The 18,277-nt window shown below is 35.2% G+C and overlaps 1 protein-coding gene across 1 annotated transcript; it reads left to right on the forward strand.

Annotated features, from left to right (window-relative positions):
• The first annotated feature begins 5,429 nt into the window (after nucleotides 1-5,429).
• LOC110899648 (primary amine oxidase) lies at nucleotides 5,430-17,624 on the forward strand. Its single transcript, XM_022146539.2, has 5 exons — nucleotides 5,430-6,685; nucleotides 6,782-6,895; nucleotides 16,377-16,826; nucleotides 16,896-16,993; nucleotides 17,230-17,624. The coding sequence occupies exons 1-5, from the start codon at nucleotides 5,435-5,437 to the stop codon at nucleotides 17,435-17,437; spliced, it is 2,121 nt and encodes a 706-aa protein (XP_022002231.1). The 5' UTR covers nucleotides 5,430-5,434; the 3' UTR covers nucleotides 17,438-17,624.
• Nucleotides 17,625-18,277: the final 653 nt, after the last annotated feature.

Raw genomic sequence — 18,277 nt, forward strand, 5'->3', positions numbered from 1 at the left:
TATATATATATATATATATATATATAGGGAGCCGCTAAAATAAGAACCACCCCCAGTTGTAAGAACCGTAAGAACCATTCTCCACCAATCATATTTAGCCAACAAAAAGGATAATTTGGTCATTTAACCCATATGTCAATTCTGTCTTTCTCTCTGTCAGCATTTAATATCTCCAGTCATCCATCTCACCTCTCTCATCTCTCTTAAATTTAAAATATCTTCAAATCATCTCACTTAATTATCTTTCACCCCCAAAATCTCTCTCTCTCTCTCTAACAAAACCCACCGGCCGAATGATGTTCTTCACCCCCACTTTCTTGATTCCAAACTAATCGCCGGCCACCCCCAAACAGAGGCGGAAGGCGGTGGTGGGCATCTGTTTCACGGCGGCGGTGGCACGGTGACGGCGGTGCCACCGTGAACCCTCTCCGGTGAACCTCTCATCCCTCTCATCTCTCCTTCTCTCTTTGTAATCTTTCTCCGGCGACGATTCCAGCCACACACATCTATCTTCCTCTCAAGTTTGAGAGAGAATCGGAGGGGAGAAAGAGAGTGCCGGAGAAAGAGAGAATGGCTCGTGGTGTCTGAAAGTTAGGACGCCGCCGCCACCGTCACTGTCTCCTCCGCCGCCGTTCAGCACCGTCTAACGGAGATAAAACCCTAGGACGCTGCCGCCGCACAGGGGGGTGGTGTGTGGTGTCTGAAAGTTGTCCGGTTCCGACGACAGGTATGGTTTGGTCCCCGGTGGTGCTGGTCGTGCCGTTTGATGTCGGTTGTGCTGGTGATTGGGTGGCGGTTTGATTTTTGTTTTTTGAATGTTGAACAATCTTGACTCTGTTTTTGCTTAGATCTTGGTATGATTTGTTTTTATTTTTGGATTTGCAAGAAGATAGGTGGGTGTTGATATTTGGATCTTTAATTTGTGGGTTTGATTTTGCAATCTCAGATCTTTTATTTGTGGGTTTGATTTTTGCAAACAGTGAACTTGGATTTGAAGTTTGAAAGGGCAATCGTTCTAAATGCCCCTGTTTCTTGATCTATGATTTAAATGAAGTTTGTGTTCTTTTGAATCTGTTGGTTTTGATACAGGTTTGAATCTGTTTGAATGATGTTCTTGTTTCCTTTTGAATGTTTAAATCAGTTGAATCCGGTGCCTTATTGAATCGGCGGTGATGATGAAAAAAAATTGACGATGGCGCGGCAAGGATGGTGGAGGGTAGGTTTTTGAACCTGCAACCCCACCTTGCAGCCTCTGATTGTCGGAAAATCTGAGCCGAAACTTTGTTTTTTTTCAAGAATCCACTCGTTCTTTTGTTTTTTGTTTGTTGGGTTTTTTTTTTGAGGCGTGTTAAAACGTAAAAATTTTAACGGGCGTTAAAACGTAAAAATTTTAACGTAAAACTAAAAAAAAAACGGCGCGTTAAAACGTAAATGTTAGGTTTCGTGTAAAAAAGTTTTTGTGAAAAAAAGGTTCAACCGTAAACTTTTACGTAAAACGTAAAAAGTTTAACGTAAAACTTAAAACGTAAAAAGTTTTACATAAAACGTAAAATTTAAAAACATAAAAAGTAAAAAAATGTTGACGTAAAAAACCGGTGCGTAAAACGTAAAAAAAACCGCGCGTAAAACGTAAAAAACCGTTGCGTAAAACGTAAAAAAACCGGCGTGTTAAACGTAAAAAAACCGGCGTGTAAAACGTAAAAAAACCGGTGCGTAAAACGTAAAAAAACCGGCGCGTAAAACGTAAAAAAACGTTAACGTAAAAAATTAAACCGTAAATTTTTTAACGCAAACCGTAAACTTTTTTAACGTAAAACGTAAAAACGTGAAGCGTAAAAAGCTTTACGTAAAACGTAATTTTTTTTAGTAAAACGTAAAAAGTTTTACGTAAAAAACCGGCGCGTAAAATGTAAAAAACCGGCGCGTAAAACGTAAAAAACCGGCGCGTAAAACGTAAAAACGTTAACGCAAAACTTTTTTACGTTCCGTAAAAAAGGTAAAAAAACGTTAACGTAAAAAAACCGGCGCGTAAAACGTAAAAAACCGGCGCGTAAAACGTAAAAAACCGGCGCGTAAAACGTAAAAAACCGGCGCGTAAAATGAAAAAAACCGGCGCGTAAAACGTAAAAAACCGGCGCGTAAAATGTAAAAAACGTTAACGTAAAACTTTTTTACGTTTCGTAAAAAAAAAAGCTCGTAAAAAAACGCTCGTAAAAACGGCGCGTTAAAAAAAACGGCATTAAAAAAACGGTTTGTTAAAAAAATCTTAATTTAAAGAAAGATTTTAATAAAAAAATTCTTTTAATAAAAAATTATTATACAAATCTGAATTTAAATTATTGTTTAACATAAAATTCTGTTTTTTTATTATAAAGTAATTAATGAATAAGACAAAAAGGCAATTAAATACTAATATATATATAAAGACAAAATAGTGTAATTTTACTATACTACCCTTTTGGATTATAATATTAAAGACATAATAAGACAAAATCTATTTAATATTAATTTTAGTTACTTTAAATCTCATCCATCCATCTCCTTGATCTAAAGGCTAGAAAGTGGTTCCCTCAGTTCTTACAACTGGAGGTGGTTCTCATTTTAGCGGTCCCCTATATATATATATATATATATATATATATATATATATAGAGTAGGAGTTCTGCGGAAAGTGTGTTTTTCCTAGAAAGTCTAGGAAGCGATCTGGGCCATCCGATTGGTGTTTTTAATGGCTTAGATCTAATGGATGGCATTTTCGTAATATTTGAGTTATATAATTAGAGACTTTTAATATAGTGAGGGTATTTTGGTAATTGGAAGTGTTTTAAATTAGTCAAGAAACTGCCATATTAATAACCAATCCCTAAAATCATGGGATTTCCCTCTTTCTCTCTCTCTCTCTCTCTCCCTTAACGCAACCAAAGAAGAACCAACCATTTTTCCTGCAAATATTCTTCTCCGATTAGTCATATATCGGTTGTTTTTCATACTTGTTTCAATTTTTTTTCTATCATTGAATCGGGTTCTTATTTTTAGTTAATGGACCTCAATGTTTGACATGTTAGATGGGCTCTAGGTTTATGTGTTTTACCATTTTAATGTTGATTGATGACAGTGTGTTGAAGACGAAGACACTGGGTTGTGTTGAAGACGAAGACAATGACAGTGTGTCCAGCAATTTGCTTGCTGTTAAAACACAATGTCAAGAAATATGCTTGCTGTTAAAACACAGTGTCAAGAATCCTCCAGCAATCTGCTTGCTGTTAAAACACAGTGTCAAGAATCCTCCAGCAATCTGCTTGCTGTTAAAACACAGTGTCAAGAAACCTCCAGCAATCTGCTTGCTGTTAAAACACAGCGTGAAGAAATCTGCTTGCTGTTAAAACACAGTGTCAAGGAAATCTGCTTACTGTTAAAACACAATGTCAAGAAATCTGCTTGCTGTTAAAACACAGTGTCAAGAATCCTCCAGCAATCTGCTTGCTGTTAAAACACAGTGTCAAGAATCCTCCAGCAATCTGCTTGCTGTTAAAACACAGCGTCAAGAAATCTGCTTGCTGTTAAAACACATTGTCAAGGAAATCTACTTGCTGTTAAAACACAATGTCAAGAAATCTGCTTGCTGTTAAAACACAGCGTCAAGAAATCTGCTTGCAGTTAAAACACAGCGTCAAGAAATCTGCTTGCTGTTAAAACACATTGTCAAGAAACACAGCGTCTTGTATCATTTAAATTGAAACTGCCAATTTGATTTAAATGGAATATTTAGTTTCCATAGTTAGTTATCCTAATAAAATAATCCATAATTAAAATAATATTCAAATTACACAATTGCCCTTTTAGTTAAAATCCTTCAATGCCAAATGTCGCGTTCTTATTGCTTCCTAGACTTTCTAGGAAAAACACACTTTCCGCAGGAACCCTACTCTATATATATATATATAATTAAAATTAAATTGAGAAGAAAAAGAACAAAGGATACAATTGTAAAACATTAAATGTTTTTTCTCTCATCTCATTTATTATATTTTTGACTAATCAATTAGTCATAAAGAGTATCATCCTCCACACTAAATTTTTTGTCTAGACACATCAAAATTTACCCTACTCGTGTTTGAACTTTATCCTACACATACTGAAATTTATCCTACATAACTCGAAATTTCATTCTACACACCTCATAATTTATCCTACACTTTAAATTAATTTTTTTCTTCTTTGAAAAAAATTATTCTTTTAAAAAATAAGTAACAAATTTAATTTAGTTAGCTATTAAAAAGGAAGACTAATAATTAATGATCCATCTAATTTTACCAATATACCCTTACACCCATATTAAATACAAAAATTAAATGAAGTAAAATGAAGCATTATTATTGGTTGAAGTTTGTTCTTTTTTATTCTTACCAAAAATTTCGTCTCATTTGAACCCTCCACTATATATATATAGACCGGTTATTATATAAAATGTCTTAACGTACGAAGCGTACGAGATTCAGTATCAACGTGTGAAAAAAACTTTATAACATGCGAGTTTGGTTTTTTGAACCAACATGCGATTTTTTTTACTAACATGCGAAATTGTTTTTATTTATAAACATGTGATTTGTTTTTTTTTTCTTTGGAATAATGGATTTTAATAATCCTAATTGTTAGCAGTTGGCCGGCAATGGTCCTAACTTAAAAAATAACCAGTGGTGGTCCCACCTTTTCATATATTGTAAACCAATGGACTTTTACTAAACCGAAAAGGATAAGGGGACAAAAAGAAATTAAGGTTGTATTAGTAAAGGTTCATTAGTTTACAATATGTGAAAAGCTGGGACCACCGCTAGTTATTTTTTAAGTTGGGACCGTTGCGGGCCAACGACTAATATTTTGGATTATTAAAATCCATTATTCCTTTTTCTTTTGAACATGCGATCTTCAAATTTCTACAATATGTGACCTTTGTTATAACTTGCAAATTTGTCATTGCGTACACTTCAAATTTTACGACATACGACCTTTTCTCTCTCTCTCTCTCTCTCTCTATATATATATATATATATATATAATATTTAGTTATTTTAATTTAATTATATATAAAATAATGCATCTTCAATTTATTATTGTATAAATATATATTAATAAAAATCACAAAAATAATAGGCACGTTTAAGCTTTGTCCATGCTTATTTACTAAACAAGTTTGTTTTTAGACCCGTGCTTGAACTCAAGTTTATTTAAGCTCGTCTCATCCGATCTCGAGTAGCTGTGTAGCTCTACTCATTTAAATTGTATATGTATAATTAAATAAGATTATTATAGTTTGAAATTAACAATAATAACCCTCATCAGTTTTCTTAAACATAACAATACCTGTCACTTTTGTCGTGTTTTAAGGCCTATTCATTTGATACGAACACCTTACCACAGCGACCGAGACAGAGAGATGGAGACACCTTATTTTATTCGATTCTTCTTAATAATCTCAATAGCATTTTTCATATTCGGCTGCTCAACCTCTACGGCTTACCGGATCACCAATCTCCGATCAAGCTCAGTCATCAACACTCCTGTCCACAATTCCAGCCATCACTTAACAGACACACCACTTCACCCACTTGACCCATTAACCGTACCCGAAATCAACAAGATCCGATCCATTCTCTCAGCATTTGAACCGTTTTTATCCTCCTTCCCATCCATTAACACTCTCTCTTTAGATGAGCCCGATAAAAGTCAAGTACTCGGTTGGAAACCGGGCGAGCAACTACCGCCCAGAAGAGCATCGGTTGAATCCGTTTTAGATGGACAAACCCATCTTCTAACGGTTGACTTGGACCTCGGCGTTGTTACACGCCATGTTGTTAGCATCGGGTCTGGTTACCCGATGTTAACAACAGAGGACCAGACAACCGCTTTAGAGGTCCTTTATTCGGACTTGGAGTTTAACAAGTCTATCTTGGCTAGAGGGGTTGACTTTAACGATCTTGTTTGTGGCTCCTCGTCACCAGGCTGGTATGGCGCGGATGAGGAGGGAAAAAGGATCGTTAAAGTCCAGTGTTTTTCTGGTCAAAACACTCCTAACTATTACATGAGGCCCATAGAAGGGCTAACAGCGACGGTGGATGTTGACAAACGAGAAGTCGTCAAAATAACTGACACCGGACGAGACATTCCTATACCAAAAGAAACTAATACTGATTACCTGTATAGTACTAGAAGCCAGTTTCCGGATGTGGACCCGGAAACTAACCCTATGTCTATGGAACAACCCAAAGGGCCCAGTTTCACTATAGAAAATGGGCATATAGTGAAATGGGCCAATTGGGTTTTTCACATAAGGCCCGATATACGGGCTGGGATGATAATATCCCAGGCCATGATTCGTGCTGAGAATGGGGAGTATAGGAGTGTGATGTACAAAGGGTTTGCGTCAGAAGTATTTGTACCGTATATGGACCCGGATGAAGCCTGGTACTTCAAGACGTATATGGATGCAGGTGAATATGGGCTCGGTGCAACCGCAATGGCCCTTTTGGAACTGAATGATTGTCCAAGATACTCTTATTATATGGACGGGGTGTTTGCAAGTGCCGATGGTCGTCCCTTCATTCGGCCCAATATGATTTGCATATTTGAACGTTACGCCGGAGATATCGGGTGGAGACATTCCGAAATTCCAGTAATGGGATTCGATGTAAGTCTTGCATTTGTTGTTTGTTATCATTGTGTTAAATGTTATTATCATTATTATTTATTTTTTAGATACCTTTATTGAATTGAAAAAAAACAGATAAGAGAATCAAGGCCAAAGGTGACCCTAGTAGCTCGAATGGTAGCCTCCGTTGGAAACTATGATTATATTTTTGATTGGGAATTTCAAACCGATGGTGTAATCCGTATTAAGGTATGTGTAGTTTTATTTAGAGCTCACAATGTTTTCCACAAGTTATTAACACAAAATATAGGTTGACATAAACAGATTGATGCATTAATAACACAATTAAAAATGTGTTTAAACAAGTTCAACAAGTTATTGACAAAATATAGTTTTATTTAGGTCCTTCAAAAGCAAAATGTATAATTATATATATACATCCCCCGCGCTACACGGCGGCGGGAATTCAATTTTGTATCGGCTCGAATTGGTACAGTACCGTCACTCGTTATACCGAACTAAAAAGAAAAACCAAAAAAATAAAGTCGTGGAATGATCATAAGGATATCGTCGCATCTTTTACATAAATCAAAAACCATAAAACCAATCACTGGTACCGATTTCGATAATACACATACATGTACCGATATTGTTGGGTCATAATTGGTTCGCTTCATCACAATACCTATCTATGCGAAAGAAATATTCTATTTGAATACCACACCGTTTTCAAAATATAAAAATAAAAAACTTATACCAGAATGTCGAGAAAAAAATAGTTTAAATATGACTACTTATTCAATTTTTTTTTTTTGAAAAAACTTAAAGAACAGAAGTTGATAAAAAAAATACAATTGTTTATCAATATTAATAAAATAATATCAATTAATGTTCATCACTTAATACAATAATAAAATAATTTCATAGTGCGAATTCATTTGGTATCGGCTCGAGTTGGTATGGTATAGTCACTCGTTATACCAAACGAAAGAGAAAAACAAAAAAATAAATAAATAAAGTTGTGGAATGACCAAAAGGATATCGTCGCATGTTTTACATAAATCGAAAATCATAAAGCCAAACACTGGTACAGATTCCGATAATACATATATATGTGTCACACCCAACCGATGGCGGAAACATCGGGATGAGACGAAGTGTGTATAGATTGCTAGAGACTTCATAACACTATGTGACAATATTTAATTAAACTCAAATTTCATTGCAATTGCTAAATTGTCATACAACATATAAAATGGAAATAACAACATTGTTCAAATTTCAACATAACATCAAAAGATAGATAGATTAAAGGTGTGTATCTAGTCCACCCTAAACTTGTTTCATCATTCATCCATACTTCAATAATCAACCTGCAACATGTATTAAAATAGAGTTTCAATGCAAAAGCATGAGCGAGTATACAAGTTTGTTTACATAGCATAATAGAATAAAAAGGCTCAAATCCAACATGATTCATAATATGTGAATTACTAGTATGCAATTTTGGCGTACACTATGATCAAACCCAAGAATCCAACGCATAAAATAACCTAATCCCAATTGATAGCGGGATGGTAGATGTTTAACTTAACAATACCCCAAGTTTAACGGGCGGTGCGTAAATCCTATAGCGCTATAATTGTTAAGGTGGGCTAGCAAAGTTAATGAGCATATACGTTCCAAATCGTTCAAATAGAGCATACAAGAATCATAAGTAAAGCACATTAGTTTCATGTTTGTACAAGGATTGAGTATGTTTAGTTTAGTTTAAAGATGTTTGCATAATTATACATGTTGCATCCCAAAGTGAAAAGGGGAAAAAGGGATCGAGTATACTCACGGTAGTTGCAAGCTTTCCCACTTGAAATCCCGCGAGCGAGTTTGGTGGATGGATTAAGTTGGAACACCTAGTCCTTCTACATAAAGAAACGTAGGTGTGTGAGTTTGGCGTTCAACGGAAGATTATAAACTTGGAGTTTAACATAACATAAAGTATGATACCAAAATAATCATCTTTAACTTACACTCTTATATGACACTACGTAACCACTAGGGTTATATTGTATTTCATGGGTAGTATGCCCATTAGAATCATACTTGGAGTGTTAAGTCTTAGATGATATTCTACTACTTTAACATATAAACACAAGTTTAATATTAAAGGTTCGAATAAGTGTATATATATATTTAAGTTAAGTATTACATATTATTAGGTTCAATAATTCAAGTAGGAGGTAGGAGATTAATGTCTCCATTTAGGCACCTCTTTGTGACATAGAGTTGATACATGAGGTAGGAAGAACAAGCTTCCATTTAGGCACCTCTATTGTTCACCACTACACTTGTTGTTATAAACAACAAGGAGGGTCATGAACTTACAAGTAATAATGTAATAACAACAACTAATCTATGGAAAAACATCAAGTATTGAGTGGATTTCTATGAAGGATAGCCCAAGCTAGTCCAACCATCACACATTCATCAAGCTTTATACTTGAACACTACTTGTGGGTAAAACCCTAACTAAAACAGAATGTTTGTGAGGTTTTAACCTCTGATTTAAGTATCTCAACCATGTTTTTAAGCTTAACCAACCATAAGAGAGGTTGTAAGCATTAGGACATTGGTATGAGATGTGTTAAACACAAGTTGGATGAAATTTACACAAGTATGCAACAAAACAGAAAGTTTTTGGTCAATTTCAGAGCAATTCCAGGTCTGATTTCTCCAAGGAGAAGTCAAGGAATCAAACTCCATGATTAACCAAGCAAGTAGGAAGAAGAATCAAGTAATTTCGTTAAGAAATGAGCAAGTTATACCAAGTTTAGTGCAAGAGTATGAATCTGTCCGAAAATACAGATTCTTGCTTGAATTTGCGAGTGTTTAGAGAGATTTGAGAGTGATGAAAGTGTCCAAGTGCTTGGAGGACCTTGGGTACTTATAGGAGAGTGATTAGGGTTGATTTGGGGGGTTAACTAGTGCTAAAACTCGGTTTAAACCAAAGAATCCCGCCCAAAAACGAAGCTGGTCACGACTGTTCAAGCTTCCTGCAGACATGAGGTCCAGGCGGCCCGCCTGAGGTATCAGGCTAAGTCCACGCGGGCCGCGAGCCCTTTGTGGTTCCGGATATAAGTTTCTTTTTTTACAATTTGGCCCCTGAGTTGTGTATTTGATGCTTTTAAGGTATTTTAAGGGCCATATTTGCCATAAAGGCATAGTTTAAGATGTGATTAGGTATGAGGAGTATAAATCAAGTATCATCAAGCGTATAAGTATCAAATCAAGTGTCGTTCTCGTTCAAAATACGTTCAATGCATAAGTTTAGTTTAATTACAAGTTTCGCACATAGTTTCCAAGAATAACGATTAAACATCGATTGATTCATGAAGTCGAACATACGAGCATACATAGAATGTGTATAACATAAATGTAACAAAATACAAGCTTCATTAATGATCCAAGTCTCGGTTTGACAATGTTTACAAAGAAGGGAACGATTACAAGAATACAAAGTTTCAAAAAATAGAAATACGAACAAAACTTTCTATAAATGGAAAGTACAAAAGAGCCGGGCGTTACAATATGTATCAATGTTGTTGGGTCATAATTGGTTCACTTTATCACAATACCTATACCAAAGAAATATTCTATTTTAATACAAAACACTTTTCAAAAAATTAGAAAAAAACTTATATTAGAAAGTCAAGAAAAAAAGTTTAAATACAATTACTTATTCAACTTTTCTGAAAAAAAAACTTAAAAGAACAAAATTAAGTTGATAAAAAATACAACTATTTATCAATATTAAAAAAATCAAGATTTAATTTAATTTAATAAACTAAATGTTCATTACCTATGATTTTAATAACAATTATTAAATGTTCATCACTTAATTAATATAATAATAATAATAATAATAATAATAATAATAAATTTTTAAAATACTATTCATGGCAAGTTTCTATTAATATTAATAAATAAATAAATGTTCATCACCTATGATTTTAATAACAATTATTAAATGTTCATCACTTAATTAATATAATAATAATAATAATAATAATAATAATAATAATAATAATAATAATAAATTTTTAAATTTTTAAAATACTATTCATGGCAAGTTTCTATTAATATTAATATATATAATTATTAGTGAGTATTGATGAATAGTGTTTGTAATTTATAGACCAATTTATGGAAGTTTCATGCATAAGGTCACAAGTTCATTTCTAGGTATACATCACATTTTTCCTATTTTTTAACCCATCTTCTCTTCTCATTTTATGTATTTTCTTTTTTACTTTTTCTTTGTTTTCATGTTATTTTTTTTTATGTGTTTTGGCTTTTTCTTTTATTTTGTTTTCCTTTTCTTTGTCGTTTTTAGTGATTAAAGAGGTTTTTGTTTTTAAAAATTCCTTTTTTCTTTTTTAAATCATATTTATCATTTAATTTTTTATTTTAATTATTTCTTTTTAATTTTTAATCATGTTTCCTTTATCATTTAATTTAATACTTTTAATAATTTATGTTCGTTAACTTTTTCTAAAAACTTAAGTACGTAGGGGTTGTTTGTTTACCTCTTAATGAGGCTCTTAATAGTTCATACCTCTTACTGGTTCAACACTTAATGGTTCAGACTGTTTGTTTTACGAGCAGGTGTCTGAATAATTCAGACATTTGTCTCTGAATGGTTAAGATATACAGAGTCTGAATGGTTAAGACCTCTAATCTGAATTGGTCAGACATTTGCCTTTGAATGGTTAAGCATTATACATGCTCTTAATGGTCCAGACCTCTTACTGGTTCAACACTTAACCTTTCAGATGTTGCCAAACAGCCCCGTAGTTGTGTTTAATTTTCTTTTCAACATTTCAGTATAAATTTTATTAAAAGGAAGCTGTATTCAAAATATAGTATGTATTTGGTATCTTGAAACGGTATGATGATGAACTGAACCGAACCGATTCTGACAGTTTGACTTTCTAAACAACACCCTTCGTTTTCAAATAACGTTTGTTTTACATTATCATTTGCTTTGTTTCGCCGCAACGCGCGACTTCAAGAAATCTAGTTGAATATAGAGCTCACATCAGCTTTTCAACTCACCTAATACAAAGATGTTTTATTTAGAGCTCACCGCAGCTTTATACCTTTATGTGTAAGGCTACTCGGTATGGTTGATGGCGGATGGGCCTCCATGTCAGCGTTACATAGGATGGGTGTGAGGATGAGATAAATAGGATGGACCTAAGGAAATAGGGGATGAGCCTAAAATATATATGTATATGTTGTATGTATATGTGTGTGTGAGAAGAAGATGCAACAATTTTTGTCCTTCACCTTCCGTCCTCGTTGTCCCAACCCCGACGTTCAAGACACCGACGAGCCACCCGGAATGGTGTGGGGGGGGGGGGGGGCGCCGTCGGGCCTGGACGACCCCACACCGAGTGTTCTAACTGAATTTTCCGTAACTACATGTGTTTTATAGGACCATAAAATTTAGACTATGGGGTATGGGGCGGGGGTTGGGTGAAAACGCCCAAGTCACCACCCCGGGTGGGCTTGGGTTCGGGCGTGGCCCCTTGGGCGGGAGTTTAAGGCCGGGCGTGGGGCATGCTAGCGATCCTATGTGGCCGACTCTTATTGGCTTGTTGGCTAGAGCATAGCAGGCCATTTTAAATTTTAGGTTTTTTTTAAATGTTGTGTGTATTTTTTAATTTTAGTTTTTTTTTTATTTTAATACACATGACCAAGCCACGCCCCGCCATACTCCACGAACACGTCACTCACTAAAGAGAGGACTCGAACTCTACGTGGTAACCCATGCCTCAAACCCCCGCCCCACCATCCCCACATTCTTATGGCAGCTTTGTGACTTTATGCTTGACTGGTCCAATATGTATACCTTTATGGCAGCATTATTACTTTATCCTAAATACACCATAAGATAATAACCTCTAACAACATCTAAAACATGCATAGAAAGCTACTACATAATAAAAATACATTTTTCTTCAAAAATACCAAAACTCACAGAATTAAAAAAACCTAAAGACGCCTAAATCCATTATCACATCATCACTACCTTTTTAATTTTTAACCACTCATTACACCACTTACTCTTTCTCTATATATTAAAAGTACACAAGGCCTGCCACTTATTTTTTTGATATTTTTATGTAAAAACATTCACAAAAAAACAACCCATAAAAAACAACCCATATAATAATAAAAAAGATGAGGCGAAGAAAATGTAAAAAAAAAAAAAAATCTTCCAAAATCATGTTATTAAGGATGCTATGTTTTATGAGTAATACTGTAATTGAATATACCATAACAAATTTTATGGCAGCTTTATAACTTTTATGGACTAAATCTCGTTGTCTATCTTTGCTATCTAAATCCGTTTATCATTTTAGATCTTGTTATTTCTCACTCTCCAGATGTGCAAAGAGTTATAATCAGAATTGCCTTTTTTGCTTTCATTTAAATTTGAATTGGAGAAAAGCTCCATTGGTTTGGTAACTCCACAAGATCTGACATCGAGTTGAAAGAAACCATCGGAAGGTTACACCATGACCAAACATATGCACATCCTTGTTTTGCAAAGCTACATGAAAATAGGATAAGGTTAACTCTTTTTGTACCACTTTCAGCGGCAGACCCAATGCTTTAGCAGCCGTAGCATGGGCTACGGCTCAAGTGCGTATTCGTAGTGTATTTTTTTCGGTTTTATACTAAGGATATCCCTAAAATAATACAAGTATACCCATAACCAACCCAAACTTGTAGAATAAAGGAGCCTGATTGAAACAGTGGCCCAATTGCCCAAATTATTAATAATATGATTGAAATTGTGGCCCAATTAGTTAGCTATTTGTTTTACTTTATTTATTTATTGTTGTTTTTTTTATATTGTCTGATTGCACGATAAAAAAAAAAATTGGGATACCCCTAAGTTAATGGGCTAGTTCGGTCCTCATTTAGCAAGAGCCACCCTAGTTGTACCATCCATAGAAAGGGAATTAACTATAAGGGGGATCCATCGGATATGCCAATCCAAGACCAACGATCTTTGCTATCTAAAAGAACTATCTGGTTCACCATAATTTTGTAGAATTGTAATTCTCTAAACTCATCACGTATTTTGGTTCACGATTCCAATTCTAGACAAAGTGACTTGGTTATTAATTAGCACAGTTCTATCGCAAATAAGATACCTTTTGTTGTGTTCTAACGTTTGATTGACCGGAGTAAATGTGGCCCTGACCATTTATTCTCAATATTTCTCCGCAAGATGGACGTTCCTAGGATAAGATTAATGTCGGATGATACCAAGGTAAACTGTGTAGCTTTGTAAGAACATCAACTAGCTGATCATCACCAACAATATGTGTGACTCGCAAGGAACCATCTTGGACCTTTTCTCTGACAGAATGAAAATCCAATTAATATTTCCTTGTGAGTAAAAAATTGGATTAGCAAAGTATGTTGTAGCACTTAAGTTGTCAAAATATATCGTGGGAACAGTGGATGAGTTGAAACCATATTCCAGCAACAGCGAGCGAAGCCATAGAACATCAGTGGTAGTTGAGGCTACAACTTAACATTCGGCTTTAGTGGAGCTTTAGGCTAATGCGCTTTGTTTTTTAAGCTTTAAGAGATAGGATTTGATCCGAGGCATACTACATAGCCAGCCATGATTTGACTAGAATTAGAAGACATAAAAGCTGATAAAAGCTTAATTTTTTTATTCGGATGAACAACTCAATGATGCTAGGTCATACGAATCGGTTTTGGAATTGGCCCTTTGTAAGTGTGTAGACCGAAGGGTTGGGCGAGGAACGGAGCTCATGCATTCCGCATGTGTTTGTGCCCTGGAGGAGTGGAGCTTTTGAATCCTGATCTTTAATAACAAAGACAAAGGAATATCATTCAAACAGAAAGTTGTTGTCTTGACATAATCAAACAATGAAAATTATCTTGCCAGACAAAGATGGAACACATAAAACAATTTTAAGACCAAGAGATGTTTTGTGAAGTTTGAAGGATAATAATGTTGTTATTTGTAACATCCGGCCTCTCTCACGACCAATATTGTCCGCTTTGCCCCAATGGGTTGTCCATCCAGCAACTAATATATTTGCTTTTGGTTGCTACAGTGGAGAGTTCCAATGATGTCACCCATCCTAGTACTACTCCCACCTAAGCACGCTTAAGTGTGGAGTTTTCATGTGTTGCACAACCAATTAAGCCTAAAATGCATTGATAATTAAAGAGACATGGAATGTCTTATGAACCAAGAATCTCTCCTGGCCGTGGCTGATGTGAGATTTGCGTAGGGTGTCAATGCTCTCGATATCAGTATCATTACAATCACTCCCCCTTAGGGACTCATCATCCTCGATGAGGTTGGCCCCACCATCCCATCCTGAACGACATAGGAGTGGCTCTGATTCCATTTGTAACATCCGGCCCTTCTCACCGCCAGCGATCCTAGTACTACTCCTACCTGAGCACGCTTAACTATGAAGGTTTTCATATGCTCCATAGCCAACTAAGCCTAGAATGCATTGATGATTTAAGAGGCATGAAATGTCTTATGAACTAAAAATCTTTCGTAGCGACGACCGATATGGGATTTGCTAGGGTGTCACAATGGTCCATGTTTATCTTCTTGGTATTAGTATCGCTACATTATCAATGATTCATAAGGATGAACTATCGCCGATTACGAGTTCTTCAGTCCCGTCATATGGTGTGTGAAGTGATAGACAGTTACATGATGGGAGACTACACTGTCGATGAGCCAACCGAGTGTTTACTCCATGTGAGTCAGCCATGGTAGGAGTGCATGGTGGCGATGGAGGACAAGATGACGAGGATGAATTAATTTGTGAATAACAACTAGAACCAAGATGGCAAGATCTAATACCAGATAAATATACATAGAAGTTTTGTAGCTGAAGTTGTTTTTGTATTTCTTTTGTTATTTTGAACAATATAACCACTTAAATACAAAATCAAAGAATCAAACAAGGAGCTAATCTAGGAGCTAAGAATCATCCAGTTGACTAAAAGAAATATGATCAAGGTGACAAGGTCTTTGATTGACTGGAGTACATGTGGTCATGATCGTCAAGTCAAGGATTTTGATTCGCCAAGGTAAATGTGGTCAAGACCGTTTATTCTCAATACGAGGGATGCTAGCTGTACAGGAATTTCAACGCAAGATCAGGGTTATAGTGAATTGAGAAAATGATTTTAGACCAAAGACTCATGTCCTCCGACTTAAATTTCCATATCCATATAGATTGGAGTGTAGGATTAGCAGCCTTTAGACTTCGAATTTTGAGTTCACACGTCCCTGTAGAGCGAAAATCTTATCCCATGCCACCCAACTAATTTTATTATCTACCCCATTCACTCCCCATAAAAATCTTCTTAGGTATAACTTCACTAAATACTATATATATCCCTAACCTTAAGTTTGAAATTTTTTATTATATCGTGTTTAATTATTTCTAGTTATTTGTTAACACTATTAACTGAGAAGTATTAACAATCATTTTAACATTGGTGTATCATTTATGTTATTGAATTCCTTTTTTAATTGTATTTCAAGTGATCATGTTTTTAATTATAATTTACTGCATATCCTTAAACACCTTTTTTCTAAGTGAAAAAGGAATTATATTTGACGGATTCTTAACTATAATGACAGGTGGGACTTTCGGGAATGCTCTTGGTGAAAGGAACTCCATATGAAAACATATACAATATCTCCAACATCGAAGACATGACTGGGACACTAGTATCTGAAAACGTGATCGGTGTTGTTCATGACCACCACATCTCATATCACCTTGATATGGACATCGATGGCCCGAACAATTCATTTGCCGAGGTCAATTTGGTCAAAGAAGAAACGTCATTGGGTCAATCTCCAAGAAAAAGTTACTTAAAAGCAAAAAGAAAAGTGGCAAAGACCGAAAACGATGCAAAGATCAAACTCAAGTTATATGACCCATCTGAGTTTCACGTCTTTAATCCAACCCGGAGGTCAAGGTTGGGCAATCCGACGGGTTACATGATCATACCCGGTGGAACTGCTGCTAGCTTGCTAGATCACGACGATCCGCCACAAATTCGGGCTGCTGTTACCAATAATCAGGTATTAAATAATGATTTTCTGAATATTAATTAAATGAATGGAGTAAAATGGGTTTTGTTAATGTGACAGATTTGGGTGACTCCACATAATAAAAGTGAAGTATGGGCTGGTGGTCTTTTGACATCTCAAAGCAAAGGAGAAGATACACTTGCTGTGTGGTCTGCTAGGTAAGTTGAATTGGGAACATATAATTTACTGTTCTTACCAGGTTGCAAATGAAAATTTTAACAATAATGTATAGATTGGAACAAGAAATATACATAATGGTAATCAGATAAGATAAGTAGTATTGGTGTCATGTCACACCAGTGCTCATCACCTAAATTTTTGCTCATATTGATGTGCCTTTCAAGATTCTTTTGTGGTTTAGTGAACTCCCTTATGAGTTCTTTTTATTGTACAGGGATCGTGAGATTGAGAACAAGGACATAGTGTTATGGTATACATTGGGCTTTCATCATATACCATGCCAAGAAGACTTCCCAGTAATGCCAACGGTTTCATCGAGTTTTGAATTGAAACCTGTAAATTTCTTCGACAGAAACCCCATTCTTAATGCAAAACCTACCTTTCAAGAGGATCTACCTAGATGTTTTGCTGCTAGCTCTTAGTGATCCGTTTATTTTGCTATAACATGACATGGATCAACATGAAGTTACGCGCGTTTAGGTTTGGCCTAAATGGATCGTAGTTATAAACGGATGGACACGTTACCACAATCTTAAGTGTTAACATGGGCTGTGGTGTATAACATGTTTATGACACTCTTAACTGGTTTAAATAAATGTGTTTAGCAAATCCCATTTGAATTCGTTTATCGAATTACAAAGTTTTAGGCAGGCTATATAAATGTAGCAGATTCTTCACAAGCCTTAAATTGGTATAAATGTTTTCTGAATTTATTTTCTTCACTTATAAAGCTTCGCTTATAAAATAATACAGTATTACTCTTATCAGTTTAAGGATTATTAGATATATTTAAGGTGTTGAATCTACAATATATATACATGAAAGTTAGGGATGTTAAACGTACAGTAACTGTTGTGTAAACCCTAAGCTCGAAACATTTGGGAGAGGTATTGGTATGAGTATTTAAGTATAGAATTAGTTTAAAAAGTTTCGTGTGTATAATAAGCGATAATCGGGCCCTATTACGCAAACATATAAACCGATATACCCGGACCATATTCGTAATCATTTTCCTTTTGTCCTTGATAATAGTCTGTTAATTCATCGTTTTGTTAGTTTTTATATTTCTAAACTTCCTTGGATGATAAAATTATATATGAAGTTAAATAATAACACATTACTTGGGGATACGGAGGGTAATTGGAAAGCAACTGTTATGAACCGTGTAGACTCTCGTAGGCCCAACCTTGTGGCCCATTTAATAAACCCAACAAGACAAGCTGGATATAACACAGGGAGTTTTAGATTACAGGGATTACGAA

The sequence above is a fragment of the Helianthus annuus genome, chromosome 13 (assembly GCF_002127325.2).
Source record: "Helianthus annuus cultivar XRQ/B chromosome 13, HanXRQr2.0-SUNRISE, whole genome shotgun sequence".
Lineage (NCBI taxonomy): Eukaryota > Viridiplantae > Streptophyta > Magnoliopsida > Asterales > Asteraceae > Helianthus > Helianthus annuus.

Coding starts and splice junctions, on each gene's coding strand:
- LOC110899648 (XM_022146539.2), top strand. CDS start 5,435: ATGGAGACACCTTATTTTATTCGATTCTTCTTAATAATCTCAATAGCA. Junction 6,896..16,376: donor ATGGTGTAATCCGTATTAAG/GTATGTGTAGTT, acceptor CTATAATGACAG/GTGGGACTTTCGGGAATGCT. Junction 16,994..17,229: donor CTTGCTGTGTGGTCTGCTAG/GTAAGTTGAATT, acceptor TTTATTGTACAG/GGATCGTGAGATTGAGAACA.